General features: G+C 39.1%; 1 protein-coding gene across 6 annotated transcripts in view; it reads right to left on the bottom strand.

The window, feature by feature from the left end:
* The window catches only part of UNC79 (unc-79 homolog, NALCN channel complex subunit), a 142074-nt gene that overhangs the window by 34665 nt on the left and 80257 nt on the right, over positions 1 to 27152 (bottom strand). For 5 of the 6 annotated variants that reach the window (XM_060756353.2, XM_060756362.2, XM_060756371.2 and 2 more), the window contains 10 exons: positions 25091 to 25243; positions 22291 to 23547; positions 19968 to 20075; positions 14989 to 15105; positions 9155 to 9238; positions 7090 to 7192; positions 3964 to 4104; positions 2275 to 2313; positions 1621 to 1733; positions 1447 to 1532 (listed from right to left, as the gene is read on the bottom strand). In XM_060756353.2, the coding sequence (XP_060612336.2) occupies positions 1447 to 1532; positions 1621 to 1733; positions 2275 to 2313; positions 3964 to 4104; positions 7090 to 7192; positions 9155 to 9238; positions 14989 to 15105; positions 19968 to 20075; positions 22291 to 23547; positions 25091 to 25243 (2201 nt within the window). The remainder of the gene's footprint in view (positions 1 to 1446; positions 1533 to 1620; positions 1734 to 2274; positions 2314 to 3963; positions 4105 to 7089; positions 7193 to 9154; positions 9239 to 14988; positions 15106 to 19967; positions 20076 to 22290; positions 23548 to 25090; positions 25244 to 27152) is intronic. The other variant, XM_060756380.2, reaches the window with a different exon arrangement.

Here is a 27152-nt window from a genome sequence, read left to right as displayed (position 1 = left end):
GGGATCCACTGATAGATCTCTGGATGATTTACAGTAGAGTAACAAAATATACAATTCTTACTTTTTTTATCAAAATTAGCAATGAATAATTTCAACAATTCTCTTCCTGTGTTGTCAAGACAATTCTCTTCCTGCTGTCAGAAAGACTTCAAAAGCTATCTGATTTATTTTGCACAAAATTTGTATGCAGTTATTCTGTGCAGAAAATTGTATTTTTCTGCATAGAAAATAATATTTCAAGGCAGAAATACTAATTCCTGCACAAAATATGCTGTTTGAGGCAGCAATAACCCTGTTTTCTATGCAAATCAACCAAGTGTAAATTTTACAAAGAATATATTCATATTTACAATATTTTCTTCATAGGAATTAATATTTCAGCACTGAAATATTCTCCATGCAGAAAATGCTATTTTCTGTGCAAAACAACAGTGTGTGAATTTGTGTTGAATAAGTCTTGTAGTGCAAAGTTTCTCATCAATCCAGAATTCTTCATGACAGGATACCTCTATAGGAATATTCTAGGTTTTCCAGCAAGATTCTATGGTAATATCCAGTGAAATATGTTCATTTCAATAAGTTTGGTATTATCCATGGTCTCCTGTTTCTACAGTATTGCAGATTGTACTGCTCAACAAAGATGGAGAACCATAGTTCTCCAAATGTTACTGTAGAGGGATCATCTCCATAACCCCTCACTATTGGCTATGTTAGCTATTCTTATTTATTTATTTTATCCTGCTTTTTCTCCCATGGGTGGGATTCAAAGCAGCATACAATGGTTAAAAACAGAAATTACATAATATATAAATTCAAACAAAAACCATGATAAACCAAATACACAAATTGCACACTATATAAAACCATATATAACAAATCAATAGATTATGACATATACCATTAAAAATTCCCTGGCCACTAAAGTTATCCATAAAACAGATTGTACTAATATCCTAAAAAAAATCATTTCCATTGGGCCATGGAACAACATTGCCAAGTCCAAGACAGCATTCAGAGATGAATATTACCAGTAGCTATCTGGCAGTTGTCTATTATAAGTCATCAGGAAAGGCCTAGTTCCACAAAATGAATGTGAATGAAAGGCTAACAAGGAGGGGGCTGATCGCACCTCTCTAGGAAGGGAGTTCTAGAGCCACAGGGCCACCACCAAGAAGGTCCTCTCTCTTGTTCCCACCAATTGCACTTGTGTCAGTGGTGGGACAAAGACAAGGGCCTCTCTAAATGAGCTCAGGGCTCATATGGGCTCATAGGATGAGATGCGGTCCCTCAAGTAGGCTAAGCCTGAACCGTTTAGGCTAAAACTTAATGGAGTTTCAATTCAACATTAAACAAACTTCTGATTATAAAAGATAGCAGAAAGGACAGAAAGGAGGAGAATCCATTCAATAGCACTCGTTGCTAAAGTAGCATTAATGATGAACTAACCTCTAGGAGCTGGCTTAACGCAGCTATGGAGCTGAGTTCACTGAAATCCATAAGAGATGTGGCCAAGGTCCTCAAAAAACCTCCATCTGCAAAGAATACCATTTTGTATCAATAAGATTTCAGTACGAAGGTGGTGGAGAATGACAGAAAGAAATTAGGGGCACTGCACATTACCTTTGATGTTGCTCTGGAAAAGCTGGGGAAATATACCATTTGGAGCAAGTTGATGAAATACACAACGGAGAAATTGCTTGGCCACTCCTGCAGCATTCCCTGGGATCATCATGCTATGGGGCAAAGTAAATGAAAAGAAGAAGAATTATGAATCTAATGGCATATCCTAGAACTAAAGAAGACTCATTTCTATCTCCTCAAGGAAATCAGCATTATCAATTACTCCAATCATTTGAAATTCCTGGTGGAAAGGTTTAGTTTTTATTCTACTTAGTTTCTCTTGTTTTTGTTGAACATGTGAACATTTTAATTGTTTTGAAATGCTTACATTGAAATGCTTACAGCATTTTGGGGGAAAGATACCCAAAAATCCAATACCTATAATCTTCAATACAGGTAGTGGAAGATAGGCATTATAGTCCAGAGTAACTACAGGGCAGCCATTTCCCAACCTAATCTGTAACTAAACAAAACCAAAAAAACCACCCTGATTGAGCTCTGGCTTCACAATGTGGGACACTTTCACACTCAGTAATGTTTTCTTTATTTCTTTTTTCCACAATACTAAACTTCCTCTACCAAGCAATACATGTTTTGTTTTTGTTTTTTTGCCCTGTAATTAGTAGTAACAGACGTGTTTTGATTGTACTGTACCTTTCTGCTTGATTAGAAAAATTGGTACTTGACGCCAACCTAGTGGGCACAAAAATGGGGAGAAGTGGTTAATGAAAAGCCTTTATTTTTACAGAAAGAAACAGCCGAAATGACAGGTGCAATCAAATTCCAGTTAAAATCATTTTACAATCATGAGGACTCAATCATCTGCTTGTGTAAAGCTGCCATTACTCTGTCAAATTATTATTCTGTAATACATAAAAGTTATAAAAAGTCATATCCAAGTTGAGTCTCCTTTTTCTGGAATGCTTGGGATCTGCTTTTTGGGGGGTTTGGATTTTTGAGGGTATTTTGGAATACCTATATTGGCATATATATCGTGAATGAGGGATGGGAAGAAAGGGGATTAATCACATGTCCAGTGCCAGCTTAATCACATGTCCAATGCCAGCTTAACCTTTTCTGAAGGACATGGGAAAGAAAAGAGTAGAAAGGGAGAAGGACTCAACTTACAAAAGGGCCTTACAAAAAACATATGTCCCAGAAGGTTCCAGGGTAGTCTGCACACTTTCTGTCCTTTCAGCAAAGTAGCTAGGAAGGCAAAGGAAAATTCTCCTTCCATTTCCACCCACTGTGAGTATTTTCTGTGGCTGGATACAGGTGGTGGCCAGTGTGTCCACTCTGCACTTGCCTTCACTGTCATTTCCAGGGTGGAACCCTTTCACATGCAGCCATTGGCCAGGTAGAAGTCAATTTTCAGAAACATTTAGGTCTGCTTTTTGCAGGAACCTAGTGTAAGTGGAGTCCACCTCCTCTTCTCTTTCGCTCATCAGTATTCCTGGAGGTCGGTGGACACTGGATGTATGATTAGTCCCCTTTCCCCACTGATAGAAGTGGTGGCTGTTAGTAAAATGCCTTGGGTTTTGGAGGATTTGGGATTTTCTGATGAGGAAGACTCAACCTGAATTTGACCTATCTTCCCCTTGTAGCATCATTGGGGAAGGGGCACAATTTAGGGATACAAAACCCGCTGTTTCATAGGAAAGGCTTCAGATTTAATCTCTGACATCCCCAGGCAGGTCTGGGAAAGCCCCTGACAGAAATGGAGGGGAATTCACAGATTGCTCTCTCTTCAAAAGAGAGGAATCTTAAGATACTCAGATGGTTATTTTATAAGTAGAAAAGCTCACAGTAGAGGGGTGTGAGTCGTGTCAGTTGTTTCCTATGTGAATTTCAGTTTATGCTCTCTAGTTTCTGTCCAAGTAAGTGTATTGCAAAAGTGCAATACACTTAAAATACAACAGTACATGAACATATAAAACAATAACAATGTAAATTTGCATAGCAATTTTACATAGACACACCTGCCACCATAAGATTGGCTGCCACAGGAGTGGTAGTAGACAACATATCCTGTGTCTCTGTGCCTCAGAGGAAGGCAAAGATAAACTCCCTCTGAATCTTAACATGAAAACCCTACGGTAAGTTCATCATGCCAAAAATGACCCGAGGGCACACAACAACAGTTATTGTGGATGCTGAAGAAGCCCTTGCTCCACAATTCAATAGACAGCCAAAATGGAAATGAAGTGTCAGAAAAATAGTGACATAAGACTTATACTATCTTGACTATATGGGAGTAAAGCCATTCATGCCTGCCTACCTTGCCTCAGCTAAATCTCTGGTTTGCACTGTACAGCAGGCAGGAGGAGAGGGGAGGGACATTACCTTCCTACAGACTGCATGATATCCAGTAACAAAGGTGCAGCCAGGTCTGGGCTAAGGTGAATAAATGTGGAAAGCACCACTATGGCCAGACCTAATGTTTCTTCATCATACTCTTCTAGGATGGCTCCACAATCATGGCACCTGGAAGGAAATTATGAAAAAGTGAGCTTGGCATTCAAGATCACATTAGATTTGTGCGAGGAGTACAGTTATCATGAGTGATAGCATGAAAATAGGTAGCAAGACGGGAAACAAGCTAATTTCCCACCATTAAGAAGTTTCCTTTCAGTTCCAACAAGTAAGTTGTTTCTGTTGCAGAATGGCAGGCTGCTCTTGCAATGCCATCAAAATGCTTTGAAAGCTTTGCCAAGGTTCTGTAATTGTCTGATCTTAAGGGACATGTCAGATGCAGAAGAGATGAGGCAGAATATTGCCAGCCATACAGAGAGACAAACAACACTGGGAAACCAGTGCGCCTTGGCCCAATGGGGATGCTGGGTTAATTTGATCAACCACTCGTTAATGTCTCCAACAGATTGTGATATTTGAACTTAATGGGATTGTACAGGCAATTTTCCTCTTCTCTTTCCACAACAGCAGGAGAAAATGCCAGCAAGGTCATGAAAGTCAATCTCATTTAGCCCAGTTTACTACTTGCTGCCAAAGTTTTAGAAGACAACCAGACCAACTGGCTGAAATAAATTAACCTCATAGCATATTTAGCATTCACCACACCTCCCATTCCTCACATACTTCATTTTGTTTCCACCTTCAAGAGCAACTGCCAGGGTTTTGCTTTTAGAGGTGGTATATAGGGCAGATGCCAGATATATATTCCAGTTCTCTCTCTATGTGAATCCATATGTGTGTTACTTATTAATGTTTATTTTAATAAAATAATTATGGCAGCTGATTGAGATAAAACAGCACAAGCAAACAGGTACCATAATTAAAAATTATTACAAACAATATCCTGTACCATCTTTGAGCCTAACCAAGAAGAACAAATTTCAAGTATAAGCCCTTCTGGACACCAGTTCATTTTATCAGGTGCAGGTGCATCATCAAGGTGCGTCTGATAAAGTGGACGGGAGTCAGTAAATGCTTATGCTAGAAATGTATGCTTCTCAGTCTCAAAGGTACTGCAGGATTCCTTTATAGCAGTGGTTCTCAACCTTTGAGTCCCCAGGTGTTTTGGCCTACAACTCCAAGAAATACCAGCCAGTGTACCAGCTGTTAGGATTTCTGGGAGTTGAAGGTCAAAACATCTGAGGACCCAAGGGTTGAGAACTGTTGGAGCATGCAAGGAATCGGTTAATGTGTGTGTGTCAACTGTAAAATAAGATGCATGAAGCTGATTGGTTGGGCTTCATGATCACTGAGCCTGGGGCTTTTGGATACTGTTACATTTTTGTTCAGGCTTGAGCTATGCAGGTGTTCAGAGAGAAGCAGAAAGAGATAGAGCTTGGAGTGTGCTCTTGCCTCATGAGCTGCTGAAGGAGTTTATTTCCACATGGACAAATGAACGACCATTTATATCTCTCATAAAAGGACATTATGTCAGTTGGTGCAACTGAATACATTGTATATAAGTTGTTCTGGATTTATAAAGAGTAAATTACTTGTTCTTTATTGTTCACCTGCATGGCATATTTTCCAGTGTGTGGGCTGATCAAACGTGAATTACATGTGGTTTATTTTTACATTATGCCACAAGAACCACTGCTTTATATCTTTTACACAGAAACAGACTAACACAGCTATGTCTTTGAAGAGAAAAACAAAAGTTTAATGGGTTTTTAAGTTTCAAAAGCTTAACACAGTCTCTCTGTGATTAACTTTTTGTTAAACAGCACTTTCATTAAGTATAATATTGGGTTGGCAGATAAAACCCTACATTACATGAGCAGGTTTTCTTATGTAAAACATGACTTTCCTGTTTTCAACCTTGTATTTTAAAATAAACTTACCATATTCACTTCTTGAACTAAAATACAGCTGTATATTGATAATCAGATGCCTTTCTTAATTTTGTAATGTAGCTCAGAAATCAAGAATATGCACAGCCATTTGTGCATTAAGGAAAGCTTAATACGTCATATGTGGGGGGAAGGTCTTTGATCTATCAAAAATGTGTGCAATAGTTTGTATACTAGGGAAAGGTGCATACAAAATGTAGACATTAGTGAAATTATGTTGGGGCAAATTGGGTTGCTGTGAGTTTTCCAGGCTGTATGGCCATGTTCCAGAAGCATTCTCTCCTGATGTTTCGCCCACATCTATGGTAGGCATCCTCAGAGGTTGTGAGGTCTGTTGGAATCTAGGCAAGTGAGGTTTATATACCTGTGAAATAATGTCCAGGATGGGAGAAAGAACTCTTGCTTGTTTGAGGCAAGTGTGAATGTCACAATTGGCCACCTGGATTAGCACTGAATCAAGGGGCAAATTGTATACAAAAATAGAGATATTATATAAAAGTGTATCCAAAACTTAAGAGAGTAAACATCAAAGTTTTTTTGTGCAGAATTTGAAATAATAATAATAATCCCGAACCAGTGCTGCATCAGGATGAAACAACAGAAGTCAGAAAAATGAAAAACCAAAAGAAACCAAACTGTATCCTTAACTTAATTATTTGCCTTTTTCTCTTCCTACAATACATCTTTGAGGTGGAATTGCTGGAAACCCACCTTTTTCTAGATCGCTTTGCCATTTTTCTATAGACCTATCCATCTTTTTACTAGTAAGGAGGTTGAATAAAGATGCAAAAAGACAGTCACCATAGGTGAGAGGAAGGTTTCTTGCCATGAGAGGAATTTTAAAACTTCCCAGAATGGCATTCTCCCATCCATTTTGAATCCAGTTTCCCTTATTTTAAAATACTGCAGGCTACATCTAATTCTTACTAGACTCCTGGAATTGATGGAACTTCACAAGTCCCATTTGTTCACCAGCTCTCTATTAGGTGGGACACCTAGGAGATATCTAGTCCTGAAAAGTCTTCTAAAGATTATTCCACTTTCATCTCTGATACAAACTGTTGTTCTGCACCTGGTGTTTTATTCCATCCCAGTGTCTGCTACAAGGTCTTCAATGATAAATCAAAGGAAGCGCAGTAGTGCTTACTTGTCAGTCATCATGGTAGGCTGATCATCAATGAAATCCTCTGGTGCTGGTACAAACATACTAACAATACTGGGTGCTGACAGCAAGCTGGACTTCGTGGCACCTGAAAAGAAAGAGAGTGGAGGAGAAAGAAAACAAGGAAGAGGGGGAAGAAAAAGGGAGACGAAAGAAATGAAAAGAAAAGGAAGTAGTGAAGCAGTCCTTGATGAATGGAATTTCTGCTGCTGAATAAAAAATAATTATTCTGTATGTGCAAACAGATTGTTGAATCGCGGTGGCGCAATAGGTTAAACCCTTGTGCCTGCTGAACTCCTGACCTGAAGATTGGCGGTTTGAATCCACTGAGATGGGGTGAGCTCTCATCTGTCAGTTCCAGCTTTAAATGACAGAAGCCTCTCACAGGATGGTAAAACATCCAGGCGTCCCATGGGCAACATCCTTGCAGATGGCTAATTCTCTCACACCAGAAGCAACTTGCAGTTTCTCAAGTCACTTCTGACATACACAAAAAAAATCCCGTACATAATTCCAATGTTTTTTGATGATGAAAGATTTAGAAAAATGAAATTTATCTAAAAACAACCACTCAATAGATCTGCTACAGGGTGCTTCTCCAGAGAATATTCCAGATCTATCCCAAGTGCACAAGAAATGGTTGAATAAATCTTTTAAATGCTACCTTTTTTTTCTTCTATGCTATCCTCTATGGAAGAAAAAGAAATTAAGAAGCCATCCTAATTTCTACAAATTTCAATTACTCCTTGGCATAGAGGTAAGATACACTAAGTATCCAAAGGTTTTTCCAGCTAATATGATTTCCATGTGACATTAGATGAACTAATTTTTACCTTCAAGGAAGAGCAGGAATGGAAGGATTTCCTTCATCAAACCTTAGCGAAAGCTTTTGATTAGGCAGATAAGATAAAATGGAGTCTTAGAATTTCCCAGCAAAGCTAAAATTGGTCTACAATAGTAAAGTCATTCATTTACTGTACATTTGAGGCACAGAAAGATTACAGTTTCAAATGGACTCCCACAATGGCTTTTCTCTGTCAGAGAAACCTGAAAGTCTTTTTAGTGCACAGGTTAAAATGAATATATATATACATCTGAGGGTACCTGGAAAATACACAAATGTTATAAACGTTAATCATTTAACCATGTGTGGAAGAATGTAGAAAAAGAGCTTCTATGTCTAAAGAAGTATGGTTACCACTGGTGATTAGATCACTGTGACTTCTATTGCTATTACTATACAAACAAGATTAAGAATGCTTCTGCATGATAACTGGTATTTAGCCGCAGTTCACTTGGAATTGTACACTGATGCTGTGATAATAAAAGAGAAAAAGAGAAAAAAAATTGAATGATCATTATGTTAAGTTGAAGTAGAAATACTACTTTTCCATAAAGATAACCTCCATAGAGGCCGAAAATGTAAAGAGTGCATCTTGATATGATGCATTAATTGTGCATTTGAACTATTGCTGTTTAAGTATTCTTGGTCTTCAGAACTCTTCAGAAATCATGGAAACCATCCAGACTGAAAGCCATGTTCACCGGCTATTCTATGGTTTCCATTACAGGAAGTCCCCTGACACCTGGAAGCTGATATAAGAAGCTAGAGGTCAATGGATATGTGAAGTTGGTAGCTTCTTTAACAAGCATTTTAAATGAATTAGGACTTTGCCCGTTGTATAAAGCTAAACTACACCCCGAAGAGCCATCAAGTGAGTTAGAACAGCTACAAGTCTCATAATGAAAGCGAATCAAGAGCCAGTTTACTGTAATTGAATGCTGCTAGCAAGAAAACTTTGATGGTCACCAGAGAAGAACATGGTAACTAATTGCAACTGGACAGTGAGATTTAACCTCCAAGCTTCCCAATTCATATGCTGCTTGAAGTGACAATGAAAAAAGCTGTTAGAATCGTAAGCCCTGTGAAGATGGATGGTTGAAGTCAACTCAAAGAGTATTTAAACTATCTGTATACTTAGTACTAAATAAGCACCTTGGTCATCAAGACATAGGTGCAAAACTAAGGTTGAATGGACACTGAACTAACCTCTTATTCTTAGTGGTGGTCCCTCCAGGTCAGGGTTTAGGCAAACTGAAACATTGCACGGCCTCTTCCCATGCTGTATCTGTTCTGTGGATAAACATAGAACTCAGTTCCTACTAGTGTCTATCAAGACTCTGATTCCACCACCACGGTTTGACAAAGACACCACACACACACACACACACTGATACACAACAGCTACAAGCAAACAGCTAAAGCAAGCAAGAAAAAAGCACATCTACAGGAACATAGGAAGCTATCTTACACCAGGATAATCCATTGAAAGTAGTTCTCCAGGGTCTCAGACAAAGAGTTTCATATCCATTGGTACATTAACTTTTTAACTGGAGATGCTGGGGATGGAACCTGAAATGTTTAGCATTTAACACAAGTACTCTACAGTGAGGTATAGTTCCTCCCTCAAATGATGATTTCAATTTTTGAAAACCTTAAATATATCTCCAAAGGATGGAGTTTTGAAGTCTCAACAATCACATCAAAAGTTACTGATCATATGAGGTTTTAGTGTTCATCAGATCTTTAGATTTAGGGATGGTTCTATTCCACACAAATGGCAGTGGTGGTGACTTTTGGAAATTGCAAACTAAGTGTTTGGAAAGCCATTTAGCAAGAAATGGAATATGATGTAAAGAGCTACAGTAGAAAGTAATGTCAAGCCACACCACAAAGAAAGAGCAAAGATGGTCACCATAACAGCACAAGATACTTTGAAATACACAGTGAAATTTGCATTGCAGAAAAATAGAGAACACTTCAAAATGAAGAATGAAAAGAAAGAAAGTCTGTCGGACTATCAGTCATATTAACAAAATAGAAGAATATTTTTGAAATCAGCTAAGGAAAAATGTAGATGAAAACACCAAAGAAGAACAACCAGAGAATGGGAAAGGTGGAGGCATCCAAAGCATATAGCGAACAGGAAATCTAGCTTCACATAAGAAAAGTTGGCTAAACAAAAAGCGAAATTATTGTGACTTTCTTCAAGAAATCATTTTCAATTAGTAAAGTTAATCCTCACCTCATTCTTGAGACAGGAGAAAAATATACCCATTTTGCAGACTGTGGGTCCTTCCACATATAACCCAGAATATCAAGGCAGATAATCCACAATATCTGCTTTGAATTGGGTTATCCGAGTCCACACTGCCATATAATCCAGTTTAAAGCAGATAATGTGGGATTTTATTCAGCTGTGTGGAAGGGGCCTGTATCTTAAGGAATAGTGATTTTCTCACAGCCACCCAACTAATTAATACTTGAGTAAGCAAGAGAACTCAAATTCACATAGCCCAGTTTAGTTCTCCATCTGCCAATCTAATCTGATTCCAATAATAATATGTACAGTTCAGCAAGAAAACTCATCAAACCACACAAAGAACAGAAATGATGGTGAAAAGGTTGCAGCTAAAATCATAGAAAAAGGAAACAGAGATTGGAACTGATCTTTAGGTATCAACTAATCTTTAGGTATCAACTACTCTAATGATGGAACATTTCTCAACCTTTTCAGCTCACACATTCTCCTGGCACTTGCTGCTCCATTGCCGAAGTCCCAGAATGCATAATTTTGGCAGATAAGTGCAGCAAAACATCTGGTGTCTGTAATGTGCCAGAATCTATCATTCTGTGGAATGATCAGTGGAGTGGGACACATGCACAGGTTTTGTTTGTTTTTTTACACAAGTTGGGAGGAGGAGGGAATGGCAGCGGAAGCCAAATATTTAATAAATGGTTAGCATCCTTTGCAAAGAAACAGTGGACTGAAATATGTTTATTTAAAAAAACAGGACTTCATAGAACAAGAAAACCTAAGAGAAGAAGTAAACTAATATGAACTGCCAACCTGTATAAACTAATGTTGTGTAGACATACTGCAGGTTGATTAGATCTATTTTATTTTTAAATAGATTCCCTTGCTGAGGTGGTTAGAGATCTGCTAAGAAACATATATCTAACCACCTCAGCAGGGGAATCTCTCCAAAACCCTCTCCAAAACTCTTCTTCCTACATGGTCAGTAGGATTCTGGGAGCTGTAGTCTTCAAAAAGTAACTTTGCCAACATCTTCCAAATATTGAGGAACAAGTATTCAAACTGGAACTGGCAAACAGTGTCCCCTCCCTTTAAAAAAAACTATGAGTCTTTTCATACAGAATTCCACTATTGGTTCCCTCTCAACTGGTCAGCCTAACTGGGGAGTAGAAGCAACTTTTTAACTGTGGCTATTTCTAGACAACTGGAGTCTCCTCTACCCTGCCATATACTGCAGTTTCAGAATGCAGATTAACTGCATTGAACTGGATTATATGGCAGTGTAGACTCATATAATCCAGTTCAATGCAGTTAAGTCTGCATTATATGAGTCTACACTGACCATTATAATGCAGTTCAAACTGCATTATATGGCAGGGTAGATGTAGCCTTGGAGGAAATTTTCACATAGAGTGAAGCCTCTATGTGGCTGGTATCCTGTTAGTGACTTACACATATGGAGTTTATAGATCTGCCTATGGCAAGTTCTCTATGTGGAGCTGCCCTTGAAAAGTATTTTCAACCTTCAGCTAGTGCAGTGTTTCTCAACCTGGGGGTCGGGACTCCTAGGGGGAGAGCGAGGGGGTGTTAGAGGGGTCGCCAAAGACCATCAGGGAACACAGTATTTTCTGATGGTCATGGGGGTTCTGATTGGGAAGTTTGGCCCAATTCTATCATTGGTGGGATTCAGAATGCTCTTTGATTGTAGGTGAACTATAAATACCAGCAACTACAACTCCCAAATGTCAAGATCTCTTTTCCCCAAACTCCACCACTGTTCACATTTGGCCATATTGAGTATTTGTGCCAAGTTTGGTCCAGATCCATCATTGTTTGAGTCCACAGTACTTTCAAAAACTCAAGGTCAATGCCCACCAAACCTTTCCAGTATTTTCTGTTGGTCATGAGAGTTCTGTGTGCCAAGATTGGTTCAATTCCATCACTGGTGAAGTTCAGAACGTTCTTTCATTGTAGGTGAACTATAAATCCCAGCAACTACAACTCGCAAATGACAAAATCAATACCCCTCCCACCCCACCAGTATTCAAATTTCAGCGTATCGGGTATTTGTGCCAAATTTGGTCCAGTGAATGAAAGTACATCCTGCATATCAGATATTTATGCTACAATTCATAACAGTAGCAAAATGACAGTTATGAACTAGCAATGAAAATAATTTTATTTTTGGGGGTCACCACAACATGAGGAACTCTATGAAGGAGTCATGGCATTAGAAAGGTTGAGAAACACTGAGCTAGTGCAAAATGCAGCAGCCAAACTGGTGTCAAGTGCACACTTTAAATAGGCCACACAACACTGCAGTAATAATATTTAACACTACCCTATTTGATGTGTCATATGTTTTATATCATTCTTTCTCTTGTAGACAAATTATATTCAATTTAAGTTTCTCCAAACAATGAACACATTTCTTCTCTGTAGAGCATTAACTTCATTTAAGTTCCAGAAAAAACATTTGTAAATCCATCACTGCCCCTTTAATCAGATGAATCCTCAATCATCAAATCCTATTCACTATCCAATTAATGTTACTGGTCCATTTCTTGATCTTCTTCACCTGAAGAGGTCTGTCCCCCTTCACTTTTCTTTGTCTCTGTTTTTTAAATGTTGCCTCTTCATTCCTATGTTCCTCTTCATCTCTATCTAAATCTATACTTTCTCACAAAATTCCATTCTGAGTCCACTCAATCTTTGGCCTTTAAAGGCAAAACACAGTCCTCCCAGGTTTTTCTATCTGAATGGGATCCTCTTCTGTTTCCATTTATTTGCCAAAAAACATAAATCTTTTCTCTTACATAGAATTCTCATGTGAATTTCCTTGAAATCTGTATCTCTTCCATTCACCTTCAATTGGGTCTTGGAGTATTTCGGCAGTACTGAATTTCTTGCAATCTTTTTGAGGAAAAAGTCAATTAGATCTCTTGGTAAATTTCTTTCCCTTGCCAAATTTAGAGTTTACTCTTTTTCTTTTCTCAAAATAATCTGCTAAGGCATTAATCATTTTCGTTACTATATTTTCTTATGGGACGTTTATATTGATCTGATAATAGACAATATTCTCCTTTATCCCAAATAATGCCAAGCTAACCAATTGTTATTCTTTCTTTTCGACCAATTTTTCACATTCAGTTTCAGTTTCCACACTTTTGCATTTGTCATCTTTACTTCTTTCATTAGCTGTCCAACTGATTCCGTAATCTCTTTCACGTCTGTCCTAATCTCATTTCGTATCTTCTGCTTCAATTGATTTAGTTTAAGAACTTGATTACCTTTCTTGCTTCTCACATCGTTTCATCATATCCTGTGTGGCACCTCTGTCTTCCAATGAACAACGATAAGGATGTAATTCCCTGCTTGCATTGTCCTTCCATGCATTAACAAAGAACTTCAAAAGCTTTTTCTCCACTGAGTGATATTATGAGATATTTTATGCATTTTTAACAATCCTTTACACCACTACCATTTTCCTGCCCAAGCACTCAAGAACTGCCAAAAATTATGCTGCAGTGCAGAGAGTACAGAGTATTGATGCTTCTTTTGGGATTCTTTTTTTTTTTCTGGAAAAGACAGGCAGGAAATTATCTGTGTGTATAAATTCCAAAATGATAAAAAATCTTGTGGCATTTTATTCCATCTTAAATGGGACATTTTGTGTCTCAACCTGGAGAATTTGTTAGGAACTTCTCTTTATATAGTGTTGATTGTTCTGGTTTTTAAACTCTCAAATGTAGGGTTAGAGTAAGGAATTTTGCTGGACTGGGCTGGAAGCTGAATTTTACTTCAGTCCTGGTGTTGACATTACTTCAACCCATGTGACTAGGGTAGACAGGCCTGTTCGATGGTTAAGGACAGCCAACAAGGTACACACAATTCAAAAAGGAACAGCTAGGTGGCTCAGCAGGAGCAATGAGGGCACTACTTTTGATAACCTTCATATTTTACTCCCAGGGGCAACTAGCTCATTTTATTAAGGGTATAGCTAGTTCTGCTCTCATTGGTATCTAGATGGTTTTTCACAGTGGTGTTAGAATATAGAATAAAAAGAAGCTTTGTTCATATCCCATATAGCTCTAGAGCAGTCTTGTTTCATGGCCCAGTGCTTGTCCACAAGCCATTGGCTGGCAGTCTCTGGCAAGTTTCCAGGGAAGAAAATAAACAATTGTCACTAATGGGGACAAATATGGTACCAACCCCTGCAGCACGGGGCTCTGGGGGACCCGCTGGTTTTTCACATCAGATAACTTGACTCACTTTTTTACAACTTGGAAGCAACTTATAGTCATGAAGATCAGTGGGTCTTAACCTAGAGTTCCCAGGTATTTCTACAGGAATTCCTCATCATTAACCATAATTAGAACATCTGGGACTAATGTCAAAAAAACATCAGGAGACTCATGGTTGGAACCACTGCTCTAAATACTGTTGGACTACAACTCTCAGTATTCTGGACTGTACTAGATGGAGATGCTGGGAATCCAACCATCTATGGTGAACCCCAATTGTCAACCCCTGATCTGACAGCTTCTATGTTATTCCAGCATTAGGCAAATTATACAGATAAAGCAACAAATAACACAAGCATAATGGGTAACGTAACAAAGCTATAATAGTTTTGCCACTATCTTGCTATTAAAGCCAGACCCCCTTCTCTGTTTCTTTCTTCTTCTTTTTTTCATTGGGCAATTTCACAATACAAAACAAGCAGCCAGCCATTAATTAGTCTAGGATGCAAAACTACAGAAGAAATACATATTTGTACACTTACCAGTGTCCCAATTGCTAATATTATGGGGAGCACTACACTGATGTTCTAACTGCCTTTTCATTATCTGGTTCATGGTGAGTGCTCCAAGGGAACCCCTTTTCATCTGTCGAAACTGATCTGCAAGTCAGAAAGAAATACACTTCATATAGTCATGTGATGTTCAATACTGCCCAGGCATCATCAGTTTCCCATATTAAGCAGTGGCTATCGCCTTACCAGGATCACTTGTTCTCGTTATAATAATGAGTTGGAGCTCAATACTCTGTATGTTCAAGTGCCCAGTAGGAAGCAATTATATTTCTCTGCAGAATGAAAATAACTGATAGAAGGAATTGATCTATCATAATCATCAAACTTTATGTATATCCCATCCCATCTCCCCTTGGGGATCTACCACATGGGCAGGGTGACCCTCCCAGAGCGAAAGTGGAGGAAGGAAAAGAGGATGGTAAAATGTCACAGTAGAGGAATGCTTGTGTGATGTTGTATAAAGCCCACTATATTTGTACTAGTGAAGAAAACTCAGTGGGAAGTGGTTCTAGCAATAAAATTTGACAGTATTGGTTAACATCAGAAATGAAGAAGATATGCTTTCCTAATCTTGTTTGACTGCAAGTCCCAGCAGTTTATTGGGACAGCTGCTAGAAATTGCAGTCTAACAATATGTAGAGGACTGTACTTCATCAATACTAATGTCTTCTACTGGCTAATTATAGAGTCAATCTGTAAAAGACCACTAAAGCTCTTTGTTTCAAAATCTATAGGAAATAAGGTGAGAAACCCTCTTAATCAGTGGTTCTCAACTTGTGAGTCCCCAGGAGTTTTGGCCTACAACTCCCAGAAATCCCAGGCAGTTTACCATCTGTTAGGATTTCTGGAAGTTGAAGACCAAAACATCTGGCGACCCACAGGTTGAGAACCACTGCTCTTAAGAAAACAATCCCAGCATAATGCAAAAAACCAAGAACATCAAATGGTCAAGTGTTATTTTAATTTCCTACTACTGAAGACTTGGCCAGCTACTACTGGAAACTGAAACCTAAATTTATTTACGAATGACTAGATTTACTCATGCACAAATTGACCTCCAGATGGCTGGCTTTAGAGCCAAAAATATGGATTTTGATATGAGGTTTTCCGTGATCTTATTACGTTCTCTTGCCTTTTGCCACTCTACTCAGAATTTGTTCATTTTTTATAAGACAGTACGTACATTGATTATTAATAAGTCAGCCCATCTTTTTTGAGTCAATTTTTAATTAGAATATCTAATGTTATATATAACTTTAAACATTCTATATATGTAAGTATATACAGTATATTTATGTACTGCTTCTCCTACAATGAAAAGCAAGGTATCTGAGTCTCCAGCCTTCCACTTCATCTTCAGAACAATCCTGTGAGGAAGGTCAGGCTAGAAGAATATGACTAGAATCTAGGTTTTCAAAGATCCTGTTCAAAATTCCAACACTATGCTGTTTTCATCACACAACACAGCAATTTTACCATTCTAAATTAGTAGTATGCTAAGATAACATTGGAATCATTATCTTTTGAAAATATTGGAAATTATGTTTTACTCTCAAACACGGGACTACAAAATCAAAATTTAGGCCCTAGAGCACTCGTCTGAATGCCAATATTCTTCAGGAGGATTGTAGTTCTGTTTGGAAAGGTATAGAAGAGAGAGAAAGAGCAGGCATATCAGAGAAAGACATGTTCCAGTTTCATATCTTCAATGACATCTGCTGGTGAATGTCACATTGAAATAATTTCAAGTGCATTTCCATGTGAAGGGTTGCCCTCCAGTGCACTTACAAAGCTCTGCTTTTGTACTCCAGAGCACTTTTAAAATGCTAGTTTCATCCAGTGACAACACAATTATTCAGTCTGAATGGGCTGCTGGAATAGATGTAAATTCCATTTATATTTGATATAAAATTATTTTCCTTTATATATATAAAGAAAATGTACTGTGTCTTTCACATCAAATTGAAGGAAAACATAATTTCCTTTTACCCTAGTGAACTGCTTTAAAATAAAGGCTCTATCAGTTTATCAGACAGAGAATTTCCTCATGAAAGAGCTGCAATTAAAATTTCAGAACAGACAATACTGTTCCAAGTATAGATGACTGTCAAAAACATAGAAAATTGGTTGTTTTGAACTTCCTTCTTGGCTTTTATAATGGAAATGAAAAGACGCTCTCAGGCATATTCCTCCTTATCAGAGCATTGGGATTTTTTGAGTGTCATTTATCTGATTTCTCAAGGACAATTTTGATTTTAAATATTGAAGTTGCAGCGGTAAAAGGTTATTGAAACACGTCTCAAGTATTTGAAGCCCAGGTGGGGCAGCAAACAACAGCATTCAGAATTCTGATTAAACTATTATTCCTCCAGAATATTTTATGAACATATTCTTTTCCCTCATAAATGTCTTTTCAGAATAATCTGTAGTTTACTTTTCACTGAGAATCTATTTTTCATGGCTACACACTAATAGTATTGGCAATTTGAACATCTTTAGCATTTCTGCTCTGTACAGCTAGTTCCAATTGATAGGAACAGAGTTAGAAAAAATACTTATAGCCCACACCTCCCAGAATCCCCCAACTCCCACAATTCACTTAACAGTCCAGTGCTCATGCTACACAGAGAATTTGGGGATATTCTTTAGTGCAAGAAAATAACTTCTCTAAGCTTTGGATAGGATCCACAATCAGGTCTTCCAATGGAAGATAAGGCTATTTAGATATTAGTCAAGTAGATATGTGACATCCTTCATCATGTTTTGGAATACAAGTTGCTATTGAACACAAACAGGATGATATCATTATACTGGTATCTCACTTGCACAACCATCCAGTTGGGCATATTGCAAAGAGAATAGAATAGACTAAGAACCTCATTACATGGAGTGTTTTCCCTGTTATAAGACACTTTTAGTCCATTTCAAGAACAAAGTGGCATGGAGTCCATCACATCAGATGACGTTTGCCTACTTCTGGCCATCATCCATTGCCTTTCGTCCTTGAAATGGAACTGAAGCATGCTGAAAGAAGGAGATTCAAAACACAGGTGAGAAATTGTGTTCTCGTGTTCTTGGTTTTACTTTGTTGTAATTTATTGTTTGGGCTTAGCCTCATGTATGCCGCCCTGAGTCCCTGTTGGGGGAGATGGTGGCAGGATATAAATAAAGTTTTATTATTATTATTATTATTATTATTATTATTATTATTTATTCTGAGCCCTTGGCGCATGCTAGAACCATCACCAACACACACAAAAACATGTGATGGGATCTGACAGATTTGCCCATGGTGAATCATTTCAGTGACATGGAGGAATGGGCATTCTTCATCACTTTGCTTTCACTGCATTTTCTCCTGAATAGTAATCTAGGCTTGAAATTGTGTTCTTACTAGCTTTTTAACACAACACTGTGTATTAATGGAAAGGAAAGCCTAGCTTGAAGGGATAATGGCGAAGTGGCTTATAATTACACTGGTATAATGGAAGGAAAGAAGGCATGGGAAAGGCTTATAATGGCAACGCTGGTATAATGAAGGGAAGCAATGCTTTGCAAGAGGATTTATAATTACACTGGGATAATGTTGGGAAGGAAGGCATGGTAAAGGGGTTTAAAATTCCCCTGCTTCCCCACCCCAAAATGGGTTGATAATAATCTTGACTTTCGGATATTGAAGTAATATGGAGTGGGCGGAGAAAAGGATCCCCTGTGTAATGGTTCCAAACACAAGCAACAACAGTCAAAAACCTGAAAAGAGAAACGTGTGATGGGAAGACAGAACCTGAAACAGGATGATTGGGGATCTAACAAAATATTTCCATGAATCTATGAAATTGTGAGTTTCCTGGGAATGCTTCTCATTCCAATCTGTCTAAATGTTTTGAAATCATAAGAGAGAATCCTTTCCTCCCTGCAGTATCATCCTCATCCTACAATTGGGTCCTGTGGCTTTTGTGAATAGTGGAAAGATCCAAGAAGGGGTATCTTTGGATGTATCTGTGCCATCAGCCTATCTGTACCAGAAGGGATCACAGCTGACCAAAGCTAGCTAGTGCATACGAAAACTACCCTTGACTAATAATATGTGAGATTGATCTGTATTCACACATATATGGGTACATGCCATCAATTTTAGTGTTGATTATTATTTATCACCAGTATTATATAAATAAGTAAAATTAAGTAGAGTTGGCTCTCCACATTTGCAGGTTTGACTTTTGTGGGTTTGATTAATATGTTCTTTCTAAGAATCTGTAGCACCTCCAGCAAAACACTATCATCAGCTCTACTTTGAAGGATGTCAATATTCAGAGAGAGAACATTTTTCTATGCCTTTGTAGGATCTTCAGTGTGATTCTATCATCAGCAGATGTTCTCCCAGGTAAAAACATATTGCATTTTTATTCATATTTTTATTAATCTCCATGGGGTTCTTTGCCACTAGCTCCAGCAAACATGGAGGAATACAATATTTGCAGTAAAGCCCAACTGTATACATATACAAAAATAAATATACAAAAACTCCCATAAATAGAGAGAGGAAAGTGGTGCACTAGATTGGAAAACATACTATAATCACATGGAGATCCAGAAGTCGGGGGACCATGTGGGAAACCATGGGACAACACCCAGCTTCATCCCCTTACTGTGGTTGGTCATGGGCTACCATCCCATGTTTCCTGGTTATCCCCAGCTTCTTCAATGAGGATACGGGTAGTCACCTGTATCCTCAGGGCTCCCTCTTAGCATGCTGCCAGGACAGAGCCTAACAGAGCCCTGCTGGAAGTAGCCCTGCATCATATGATGTGCTCCAGCAGACTCTGTCCCGGCAGCATGCCAACAGTGCACTAGTACAGTGAAAAACTCTGTCTGATGAGGTCGCAAGAAGTACACAGTCTGTAGCTGGAGGATTTTTTTTCTCTCCTCGAAGTGAAGAAAAACCTTACTTGACATGGAAGAATGGCTACTCGTCTCTGGTACACCTGCCTCAAGTGTTGGAGCAGATGACGATTCCCTTGGCATTTCCAATGTTGAAAGTGCTTTCGCTGAAGCATCTGTAAAGAAAAATGGTACTTGAACACAAGCACTCATTCTCTCTTGTGTGGGTGCCCTCTGTTATTTTGCTTTTGAAAATCAGACCATTTGTTCATCAACTTCCCTTTTCTCATCATAGTTTCCCGTTTTCTCCTTTTTGCCATCTGGCACCACAAACGATAGTTTTGAGTCATACTGGGAGATGGGAAACATTTTCACCTCCTCAATTATTTTGAAATTAGATACGAGCACAAGAATGTTTTGGATTTTAATTCTTTATTTTCTTCATCATAAATGAACAATCCCTATGAAGTTAATAAAATATCAAATGAAGAGATACTATTGCATTATGCACTAAAACACGCTTCCCACCCTTTCACAGATATCCCAAAAGGGATCCAAGAAAGGGAATATACAAGGATTTCCTCCAGTTGCACACATGCACAGCAAAGACTACAGAGCATAATAATGGATATTTCAATACCATATATGAAGAACCTGACAGGTTCAGTTAAGCACTGGCCTTGTGTCACTGCTGGTGCTTCATCAGCTGATAGGATGTGTTGTCCATCCTGGTTTCATAATTTTCAGTCTTATGTTTGTTTCAAATATTTTACTGAAATGTGCTTGATTTCTTCTACGCTTTTGTAGAAATTGAGAGACAAACAAATATTTCATGCAGTCTCATGTTTAAGGCACAGGTTAGTGGTTTCAGAACTGGACTACATCTTTGGAGGGTTCAAATAATGGAAATGATATTTTATCATCCCGAGATGAAGGACAGCGGGGATTCAACCCCCTCCAGACAAATTTTGCCAAGAAAAACCCATGAGTTGCTGTAGCTCAGAAACAACTTCAAGGCACACAACAACAACAGCAGCAGCAGCAGCAGCAGCAAAACAACAGCAGGATTACAGAAGTTCTTAATGTTCCCCTGTAGACAAAAATCTAGATCCAATACATATGAGCTCAAGGGAATATATGTTTATATGCTTGTCAAGTTTTAATTCACTGAATGAATCTATTAATTGGAACTAACAACTAGATTTATGCTATAAGTGAAGAGAATGTGCCCCTTAATATATAGTTAGGACAAATCCCCAGACTAGTATAGTCCTAGCTGGTGTTGCCAATGGAAGGAATGCCAGGAATTGCAGCCCCTCACCAAAGGGGGCTAACAGCACCAAAAATGTGCCTCATTATGGGCCTTTTTGAATGAGCAGTAGCTCTTATTCCAAACAACGAATTGTAAATTAATAAACATTACTTACTTACTTAGGCAATCCCCAAAATCAGTGTACTGGTGGTGGGTCCGTAGGTGACTGTGGAGCCCTATTCTTGATCTGCATTTTCTCCCGCCGGGGAGATCAATATAATAAATTGTATTTTCCTTTAACACAGGAAAAGAACTACCAAATTCATTATTTGTGTGTGCATGGGCGACACACCTTCTGCCAGCGAATAGAGATGACACATACACCAGACTGGGATGAAAACTGGCCACAAATTATTTATTGATTACAGGAACAATGGTTGGCCATCATGCATGGGTTCTGGATCACATATCGGACAGCCCACTGTTGACTGATACCAATTCCTATGCCAGGGTGTTGCTGGCACAATACTGGGCAAACGCTTACGTAGCACCCCCTGCTGCACCGGGCACTCCCCCCTTCTGGTAAGGGGGGATAAGCCAGCCAGATCCAGGGCCCATGCCAATCGCCAACCTGGGAGTTGTGACATAAACCAAACCTGACAAACTTACAAACAGGAAACCAGACCAAACAATCTGCCGGGTGAGTGGGACGGATCACCAAAATCAGACACTGTGCCTGCAGCAACACAAGGCAGCCTAATAAAGGCTGCCAGGTAAGATGGCGGCCAGCCCCCCAGCCAATGAGGCAGGACGGGGCCTGTCGCCGATTGGCCGGCGGGAATTTTGCCGGCCACGTAGGGGCTTCTGGGAGGGTGAAGCCCCTGCAGCCACCATTACCTGGCAGAGGGCACCCATCACTGCAACAGCCCCGCCCAGTGAGTCAGGCAGGGCATATGTTGTTGGGCTGCAAGTCCCAGAAGCCAGCATCGTGAGGAATGCTGGGAGTTGCAGTGAAACAATGTCTGGAGCAATGTAGAATTTCCACTCTTGTTCTAAAACCAGCAATTTTATGAGCCTATAGACCAGCAACATAAAAAGCATATAAAGGGATAACCTCACACCTCTAAGGTTCCACTCACCTGTCCCTTTTTCCTCGCCCAGCTTGTCTAAAATGTTGATGGTAATATCAAGGTATTCTCTCTGGATGGCACTCACTGCAATCTTTCTCTGCTTCCTCTGCCGAGGAACAATTTGGATCTTAAATTCTGATTCTTCCGCTTCTGCTTCCACTTCCGCTTCCGCTCCCGCTTCCGCTTCCGCTTCTTCCTCCTGCTTTTGTTCTGCACTTTGCTCTGTGTCAGATTCTGCACTGGCATCAGGCTTATCGGTTTCACTTTGGCTTTCAGATTCCTCGGGGACTTTAATGGAGACTGTTTTTCCACTTGAACTAGGATAAGGTCCAAGAGGCATAATTTCTTCTATGCATAACTCTGAAGTATCATCAATGGACATTTCTGGAAGAGCAAATGACTTCTGCAACAGATCTCGCTTCTGTTTTAGTGTCAAAGGACTACCTGAAGATGTCTCCTTAATGTCTCGTGGCTTAGAAAGTTCACCAACGTCTTTCTGGCCTTTGAAAGTCACTGAGGGGGTCTCATCTTGGGTAAGTGAGACAATATCACTAGCTTCAGAAGTGGTGACATCTTTGGAACAATCTTCAGTGCTGAACTGTACGAGGGGAGTTATGCTGAGGCTGAGGAAAGAGATACTGATGGGACTTGATGGAGATGAGGCAGCAGTCTTTGTGGAGACACCATCATTCAGCTGACTTGTAATATCAGTTTCTTCCTCATCACTTTCCACTATTCTGAGAGGTGGAAGGGGCTCAAAGACCAAGGAGTCACTGTCTGAATTGGAAACAACTGATTGCTTTTCAGGCCCTGATGTTGAATCAGAGGATAGGTCTATAAGATCTAAGTCCTCTTTTGGAGGAGACGATTTAACAGGGGAGTCTACTGTGAGTTCATATGGCTCCATGCAGTTCAACCTGACTTCGGGTATGATAGGTCTCCGCCTCATTAGGGTTTTTTCTGGGGCAGTTCGGGGATTCTCCTTCTCCCCTTCATCATCTGTCTTGGTGGAGGAATTCTGCCGAGGTCGTCCATAATCATTCTGCCTTAGTGCAAGAGTTGGCTTCTCTAAGTCACAGTGGTCTATGCATGACTTTCGACGGTGTTCATCTAATGAAAACAACAAGGAATCTGCATTTCCAATGTCAAGAGACTTTTGTTTCAGAGAGCGCAGTTTCTTCTTCTGAAAGCTTTCTTCTCTCACGCAGCGCAAAATGTTGTCTTGCATTGCACCAGTTTCCCTATATTCAGCCAACTCTATTTCACCTGGTTAAAGCAGAAAAAGGCTAAATAAATAACATTATTTTTGTTCCCTAGTCATTTCTACCCCTTACTATCGTTTTCACCCTTAAGTCCTTAGGTTTTAGACCAAACCCAGAGAAGGTCTTTTTTCATAATTGAAAGAATGTGAGTAGCTCTACATGGCGCTGTACTAAGTCAAGATTGTCTCAACATTAGGTTGTTTTTTCTTCCTTTGGAAAATCTTTGGAAACCAATTACAAGCACAAAATGGAAGGGGATAGCAAGAAAGATTATAAATCACTGGTCCATCCCATTTGTAGTGTTTTTTTAATGTTTCTTGGCCCATCCACCTATGTTAAGAATTAGTACAGGCTTTGGCAGGTCACTTTCTGAGAAATTTTGCTATTGTGGATGTAATGGTTTGAGTATTGGACAAGGACTTTGAAAATCAGGGTTGAAATCCCTACTCTACCATGGAAAACCATCAAGTGACTTTGGGTAAGTCACATTCTCTCAGCCTCAAAGCAACACTGCCTCTAAACAATGTTGTCCATAAAACTCCATGACAGGTTCACCTTAGGGTCACCATAAATCAGAATCGAAGGCATACAACAGTAAATAATCCACCTCTTCACACAGGGCATTTTTGCTCCATTTTGCTGCTTTGTTGCACAGCAAGGTCAGGGCCTGGCATGCACCATCACACGATGCATGGCAGGTCCCATCCATATTCATCATAAAGTGGTGTGGAAGTACTAAAAGGAGCTTCCTCCACCACTATGGGGAGGGAAGTGTATTTTGGGTAGTTCCAATGGAGCTACCTGCACTTTCCTCCCCTTTTCCCTGTATGATGGGGGAAAGGGCGGTGGAGCAACATTCATTGCTGCGCATTGCGGCCTTTTCTCCCATCTGATGGCGACAGGGTGTCAAGGTACCCTCTCTCATCCCCACCATGAGAAGGGGGAAGAAGAGAGGGTGCATGGGGCTCCCTTTGGCTGGTGATTGCTGTTGCAACGGCACAGCCCAAAAGGGCAGTATGAAGAAGTCCAGTGATATTAAAGTATGAAGTAAGTAGCTATTGGGAGAAGATTTTAAAAAATTGAATGTCAGAGTAAATGCTGACAGTCCTCAAAGTTGATGTCACAGAGGGCGGGGGATCAAAGGGAGGCCTCACTCTTGGCAATTACATTGAGCACTAAGGAGGCCTTCACAGTTGGCCAGTAAAAAAGTAGAATCCTCACACTAGGCAACACTGATGGACTAACTAAAAAGAACCTTCGTGTAATTCCTTGGATAGACATTTTTATTGACTATATTAGGGGGAGAAAATAGTGGAACTCTTATTTTAAGGTTGGAAACCTTGATTGATTCAACTGATATACCCTGATCACATTCATTGTGTGTGTGTGTGTTTGCGCGCGCGCGCTATATACAATGTAGTGATTGGTTCACATGTCTCCAGAGTTAAGTTTTTCCAAATAGATAGATGGAAGGCAAAGGAAAGATTCCAGCCTAAAAGACATTCAATTCCATTTAAAATGTATCTCAATTTTAAAAGTTGTCATACTTCTCTGAGCATTCATTTCAACTGGCTGGTATTTCACCACTTTGCTGCCTCCAATTCTTTTCAGTCTTGCGAAGAAAGTCTGGGATTCTTTATTGCCTGTTCCAGTGGGCGTTTCGTGAATATCGGATTCATCAAAGACACTGTCTTCCTCAGCTTGAAGGGAGTGAAAATCAGTATTATTCTGATGCAAAATGAAAGTTATAACACAAGAAGCAGTTTGTTGATAAAATATTCTTACTACGTATGCTCAGAATTTGAAAAGGTTGAATATTTTCAAAGAGAGCTGTATCCCACAGGAATTACAAAACACATAGTATATTTCCTGAATGGTAAAGAAAATGCACAATACATCTGGTGAGAATATTTGGAAGAATGACCATTTAGCTTCTAAAGCAGTATAGAAAGTCACAATCCCATTTGGTTAATGATAAAGATGAGCTGGAAGGGCCTGTTGTTTTGACTGCAGTTTCCATGAGTCCAAGCCAAGATAGTTACACTTCAAAGTAACCTTTCCCAGCTTCCCAGCTCTGCTTGGAAATCTATAGCATTATATAATGAAGACATTATATAAAACCTAATTCAAAAAAAGGCTGTGTGGATATATATATATATATATATATATATATATATATATATATAGTTGGTAATATAAATATATTTCTTCTTCAGTTCTTTAAGGCAGCAATTCCAAAGCAACTGTGCAGCAAAGCAGAAAAGGTACCAATGTGGGCAAATGACATCTGCAGCCCATAAAAATGAAATACATCTATCTATTTTTATTATTTCCCTTATTTTACTCCCAGGATAGCCTTTCAGGCAAGTCTTTTTTAGATTTTATTAAAAGTGGCACTAGATCAGCTGATGGTATCAAGTCTAATATTAGGTTAAAATGAATTCTCTACTTTCTAAAACTTTTCAACAAAAAAAACCCTAACACTAAAGAACTGGCAAAACTAACTCTGATTATTCCTTGCTTTAGAAACCCTGATGAAATTCATAGGGTTGTCATAAGTTAACAGGCAACATGAAGGTATACACACACCCAAAGACTGAATTAATATTTTACTTATTTACTTTACTTGTATGATTGATCAGTAACATTCAGCTTCTGTTGGATTTTTATATACAACAAAATAGCCCCCAAAGTGTGTTTCTTTTCTTTTAAAACCCTCCATTTTGACTGTAGCTGACATCTCCCCATAGCTTGTAGTTTTGTACTGCGCTAGAAATGCTGTAACAGCAATATTATTGATCAGGATCAACACTTTTTATTTTTATTTTTATTCCACTTGTTTTCTCTTAAAAGAGAGATGTTGTGGTTACATACAATGCCAGACCCCAAATACATCCTCTTAAACTACAAACAAGCTCCAGATACATTATGTACTAGTCACATGGTCCTCACATAAGAAAAATCACATATGCATTTGATATTGCTCAAGTATACTTTGCTGAGCATGCAAGGAATCAGTTAATGTGTGTGTCAACTGTAAAATAAGATGCATGAAGCGGATTGGTTGGGCAATGCCCGGGGAGCAGGCTGAGCCTGGAACTTTTGGATACTATTACATTTTGTTCAGGCTTGAGCTATGCAAGTGTGGAGAGAAGCAGAGAGAGACAGAGTTTGGAATGTACCATTGCTTCATGAGCTGCTGAAGGAATTTATCCACATGAACAAAGAAAGATTATTTTTAAACCTATCATAAAAGGACATTATGTTAGTTGGTGCAACTGACCACTTTGCACATATGTTGGTCTTAACCAAGAAGAGTAATCTACTTGTTCTTTACTGTTCACCTATGTGGCATATTTTCTTTCTCAGGCCAGGCAGTGTGTGGGCTGATCGAACATGAACTACACATGGTTTATTTTACATTATGCCACATAGTTTCTCATTTTCTGCATACCTCTGAAATTGTATAAAATACTGATTATTGGGATAAATTTTATCTATCTCAACCAGTGCTGTGAGTCAGACTGAAAACAGATCTGATACTTGGTCAAAGTTGTTGTTTGCCTTCCTCCTCAGTTTCAGGGCTCATTCCAACTCTGTCTCACTTGG

The sequence above is a fragment of the Anolis sagrei genome, chromosome 1 (assembly GCF_037176765.1).
Source record: "Anolis sagrei isolate rAnoSag1 chromosome 1, rAnoSag1.mat, whole genome shotgun sequence".
NCBI lineage: Eukaryota > Metazoa > Chordata > Lepidosauria > Squamata > Dactyloidae > Anolis > Anolis sagrei.
This window is presented reverse-complemented; position numbering and strand designations above follow the sequence as displayed.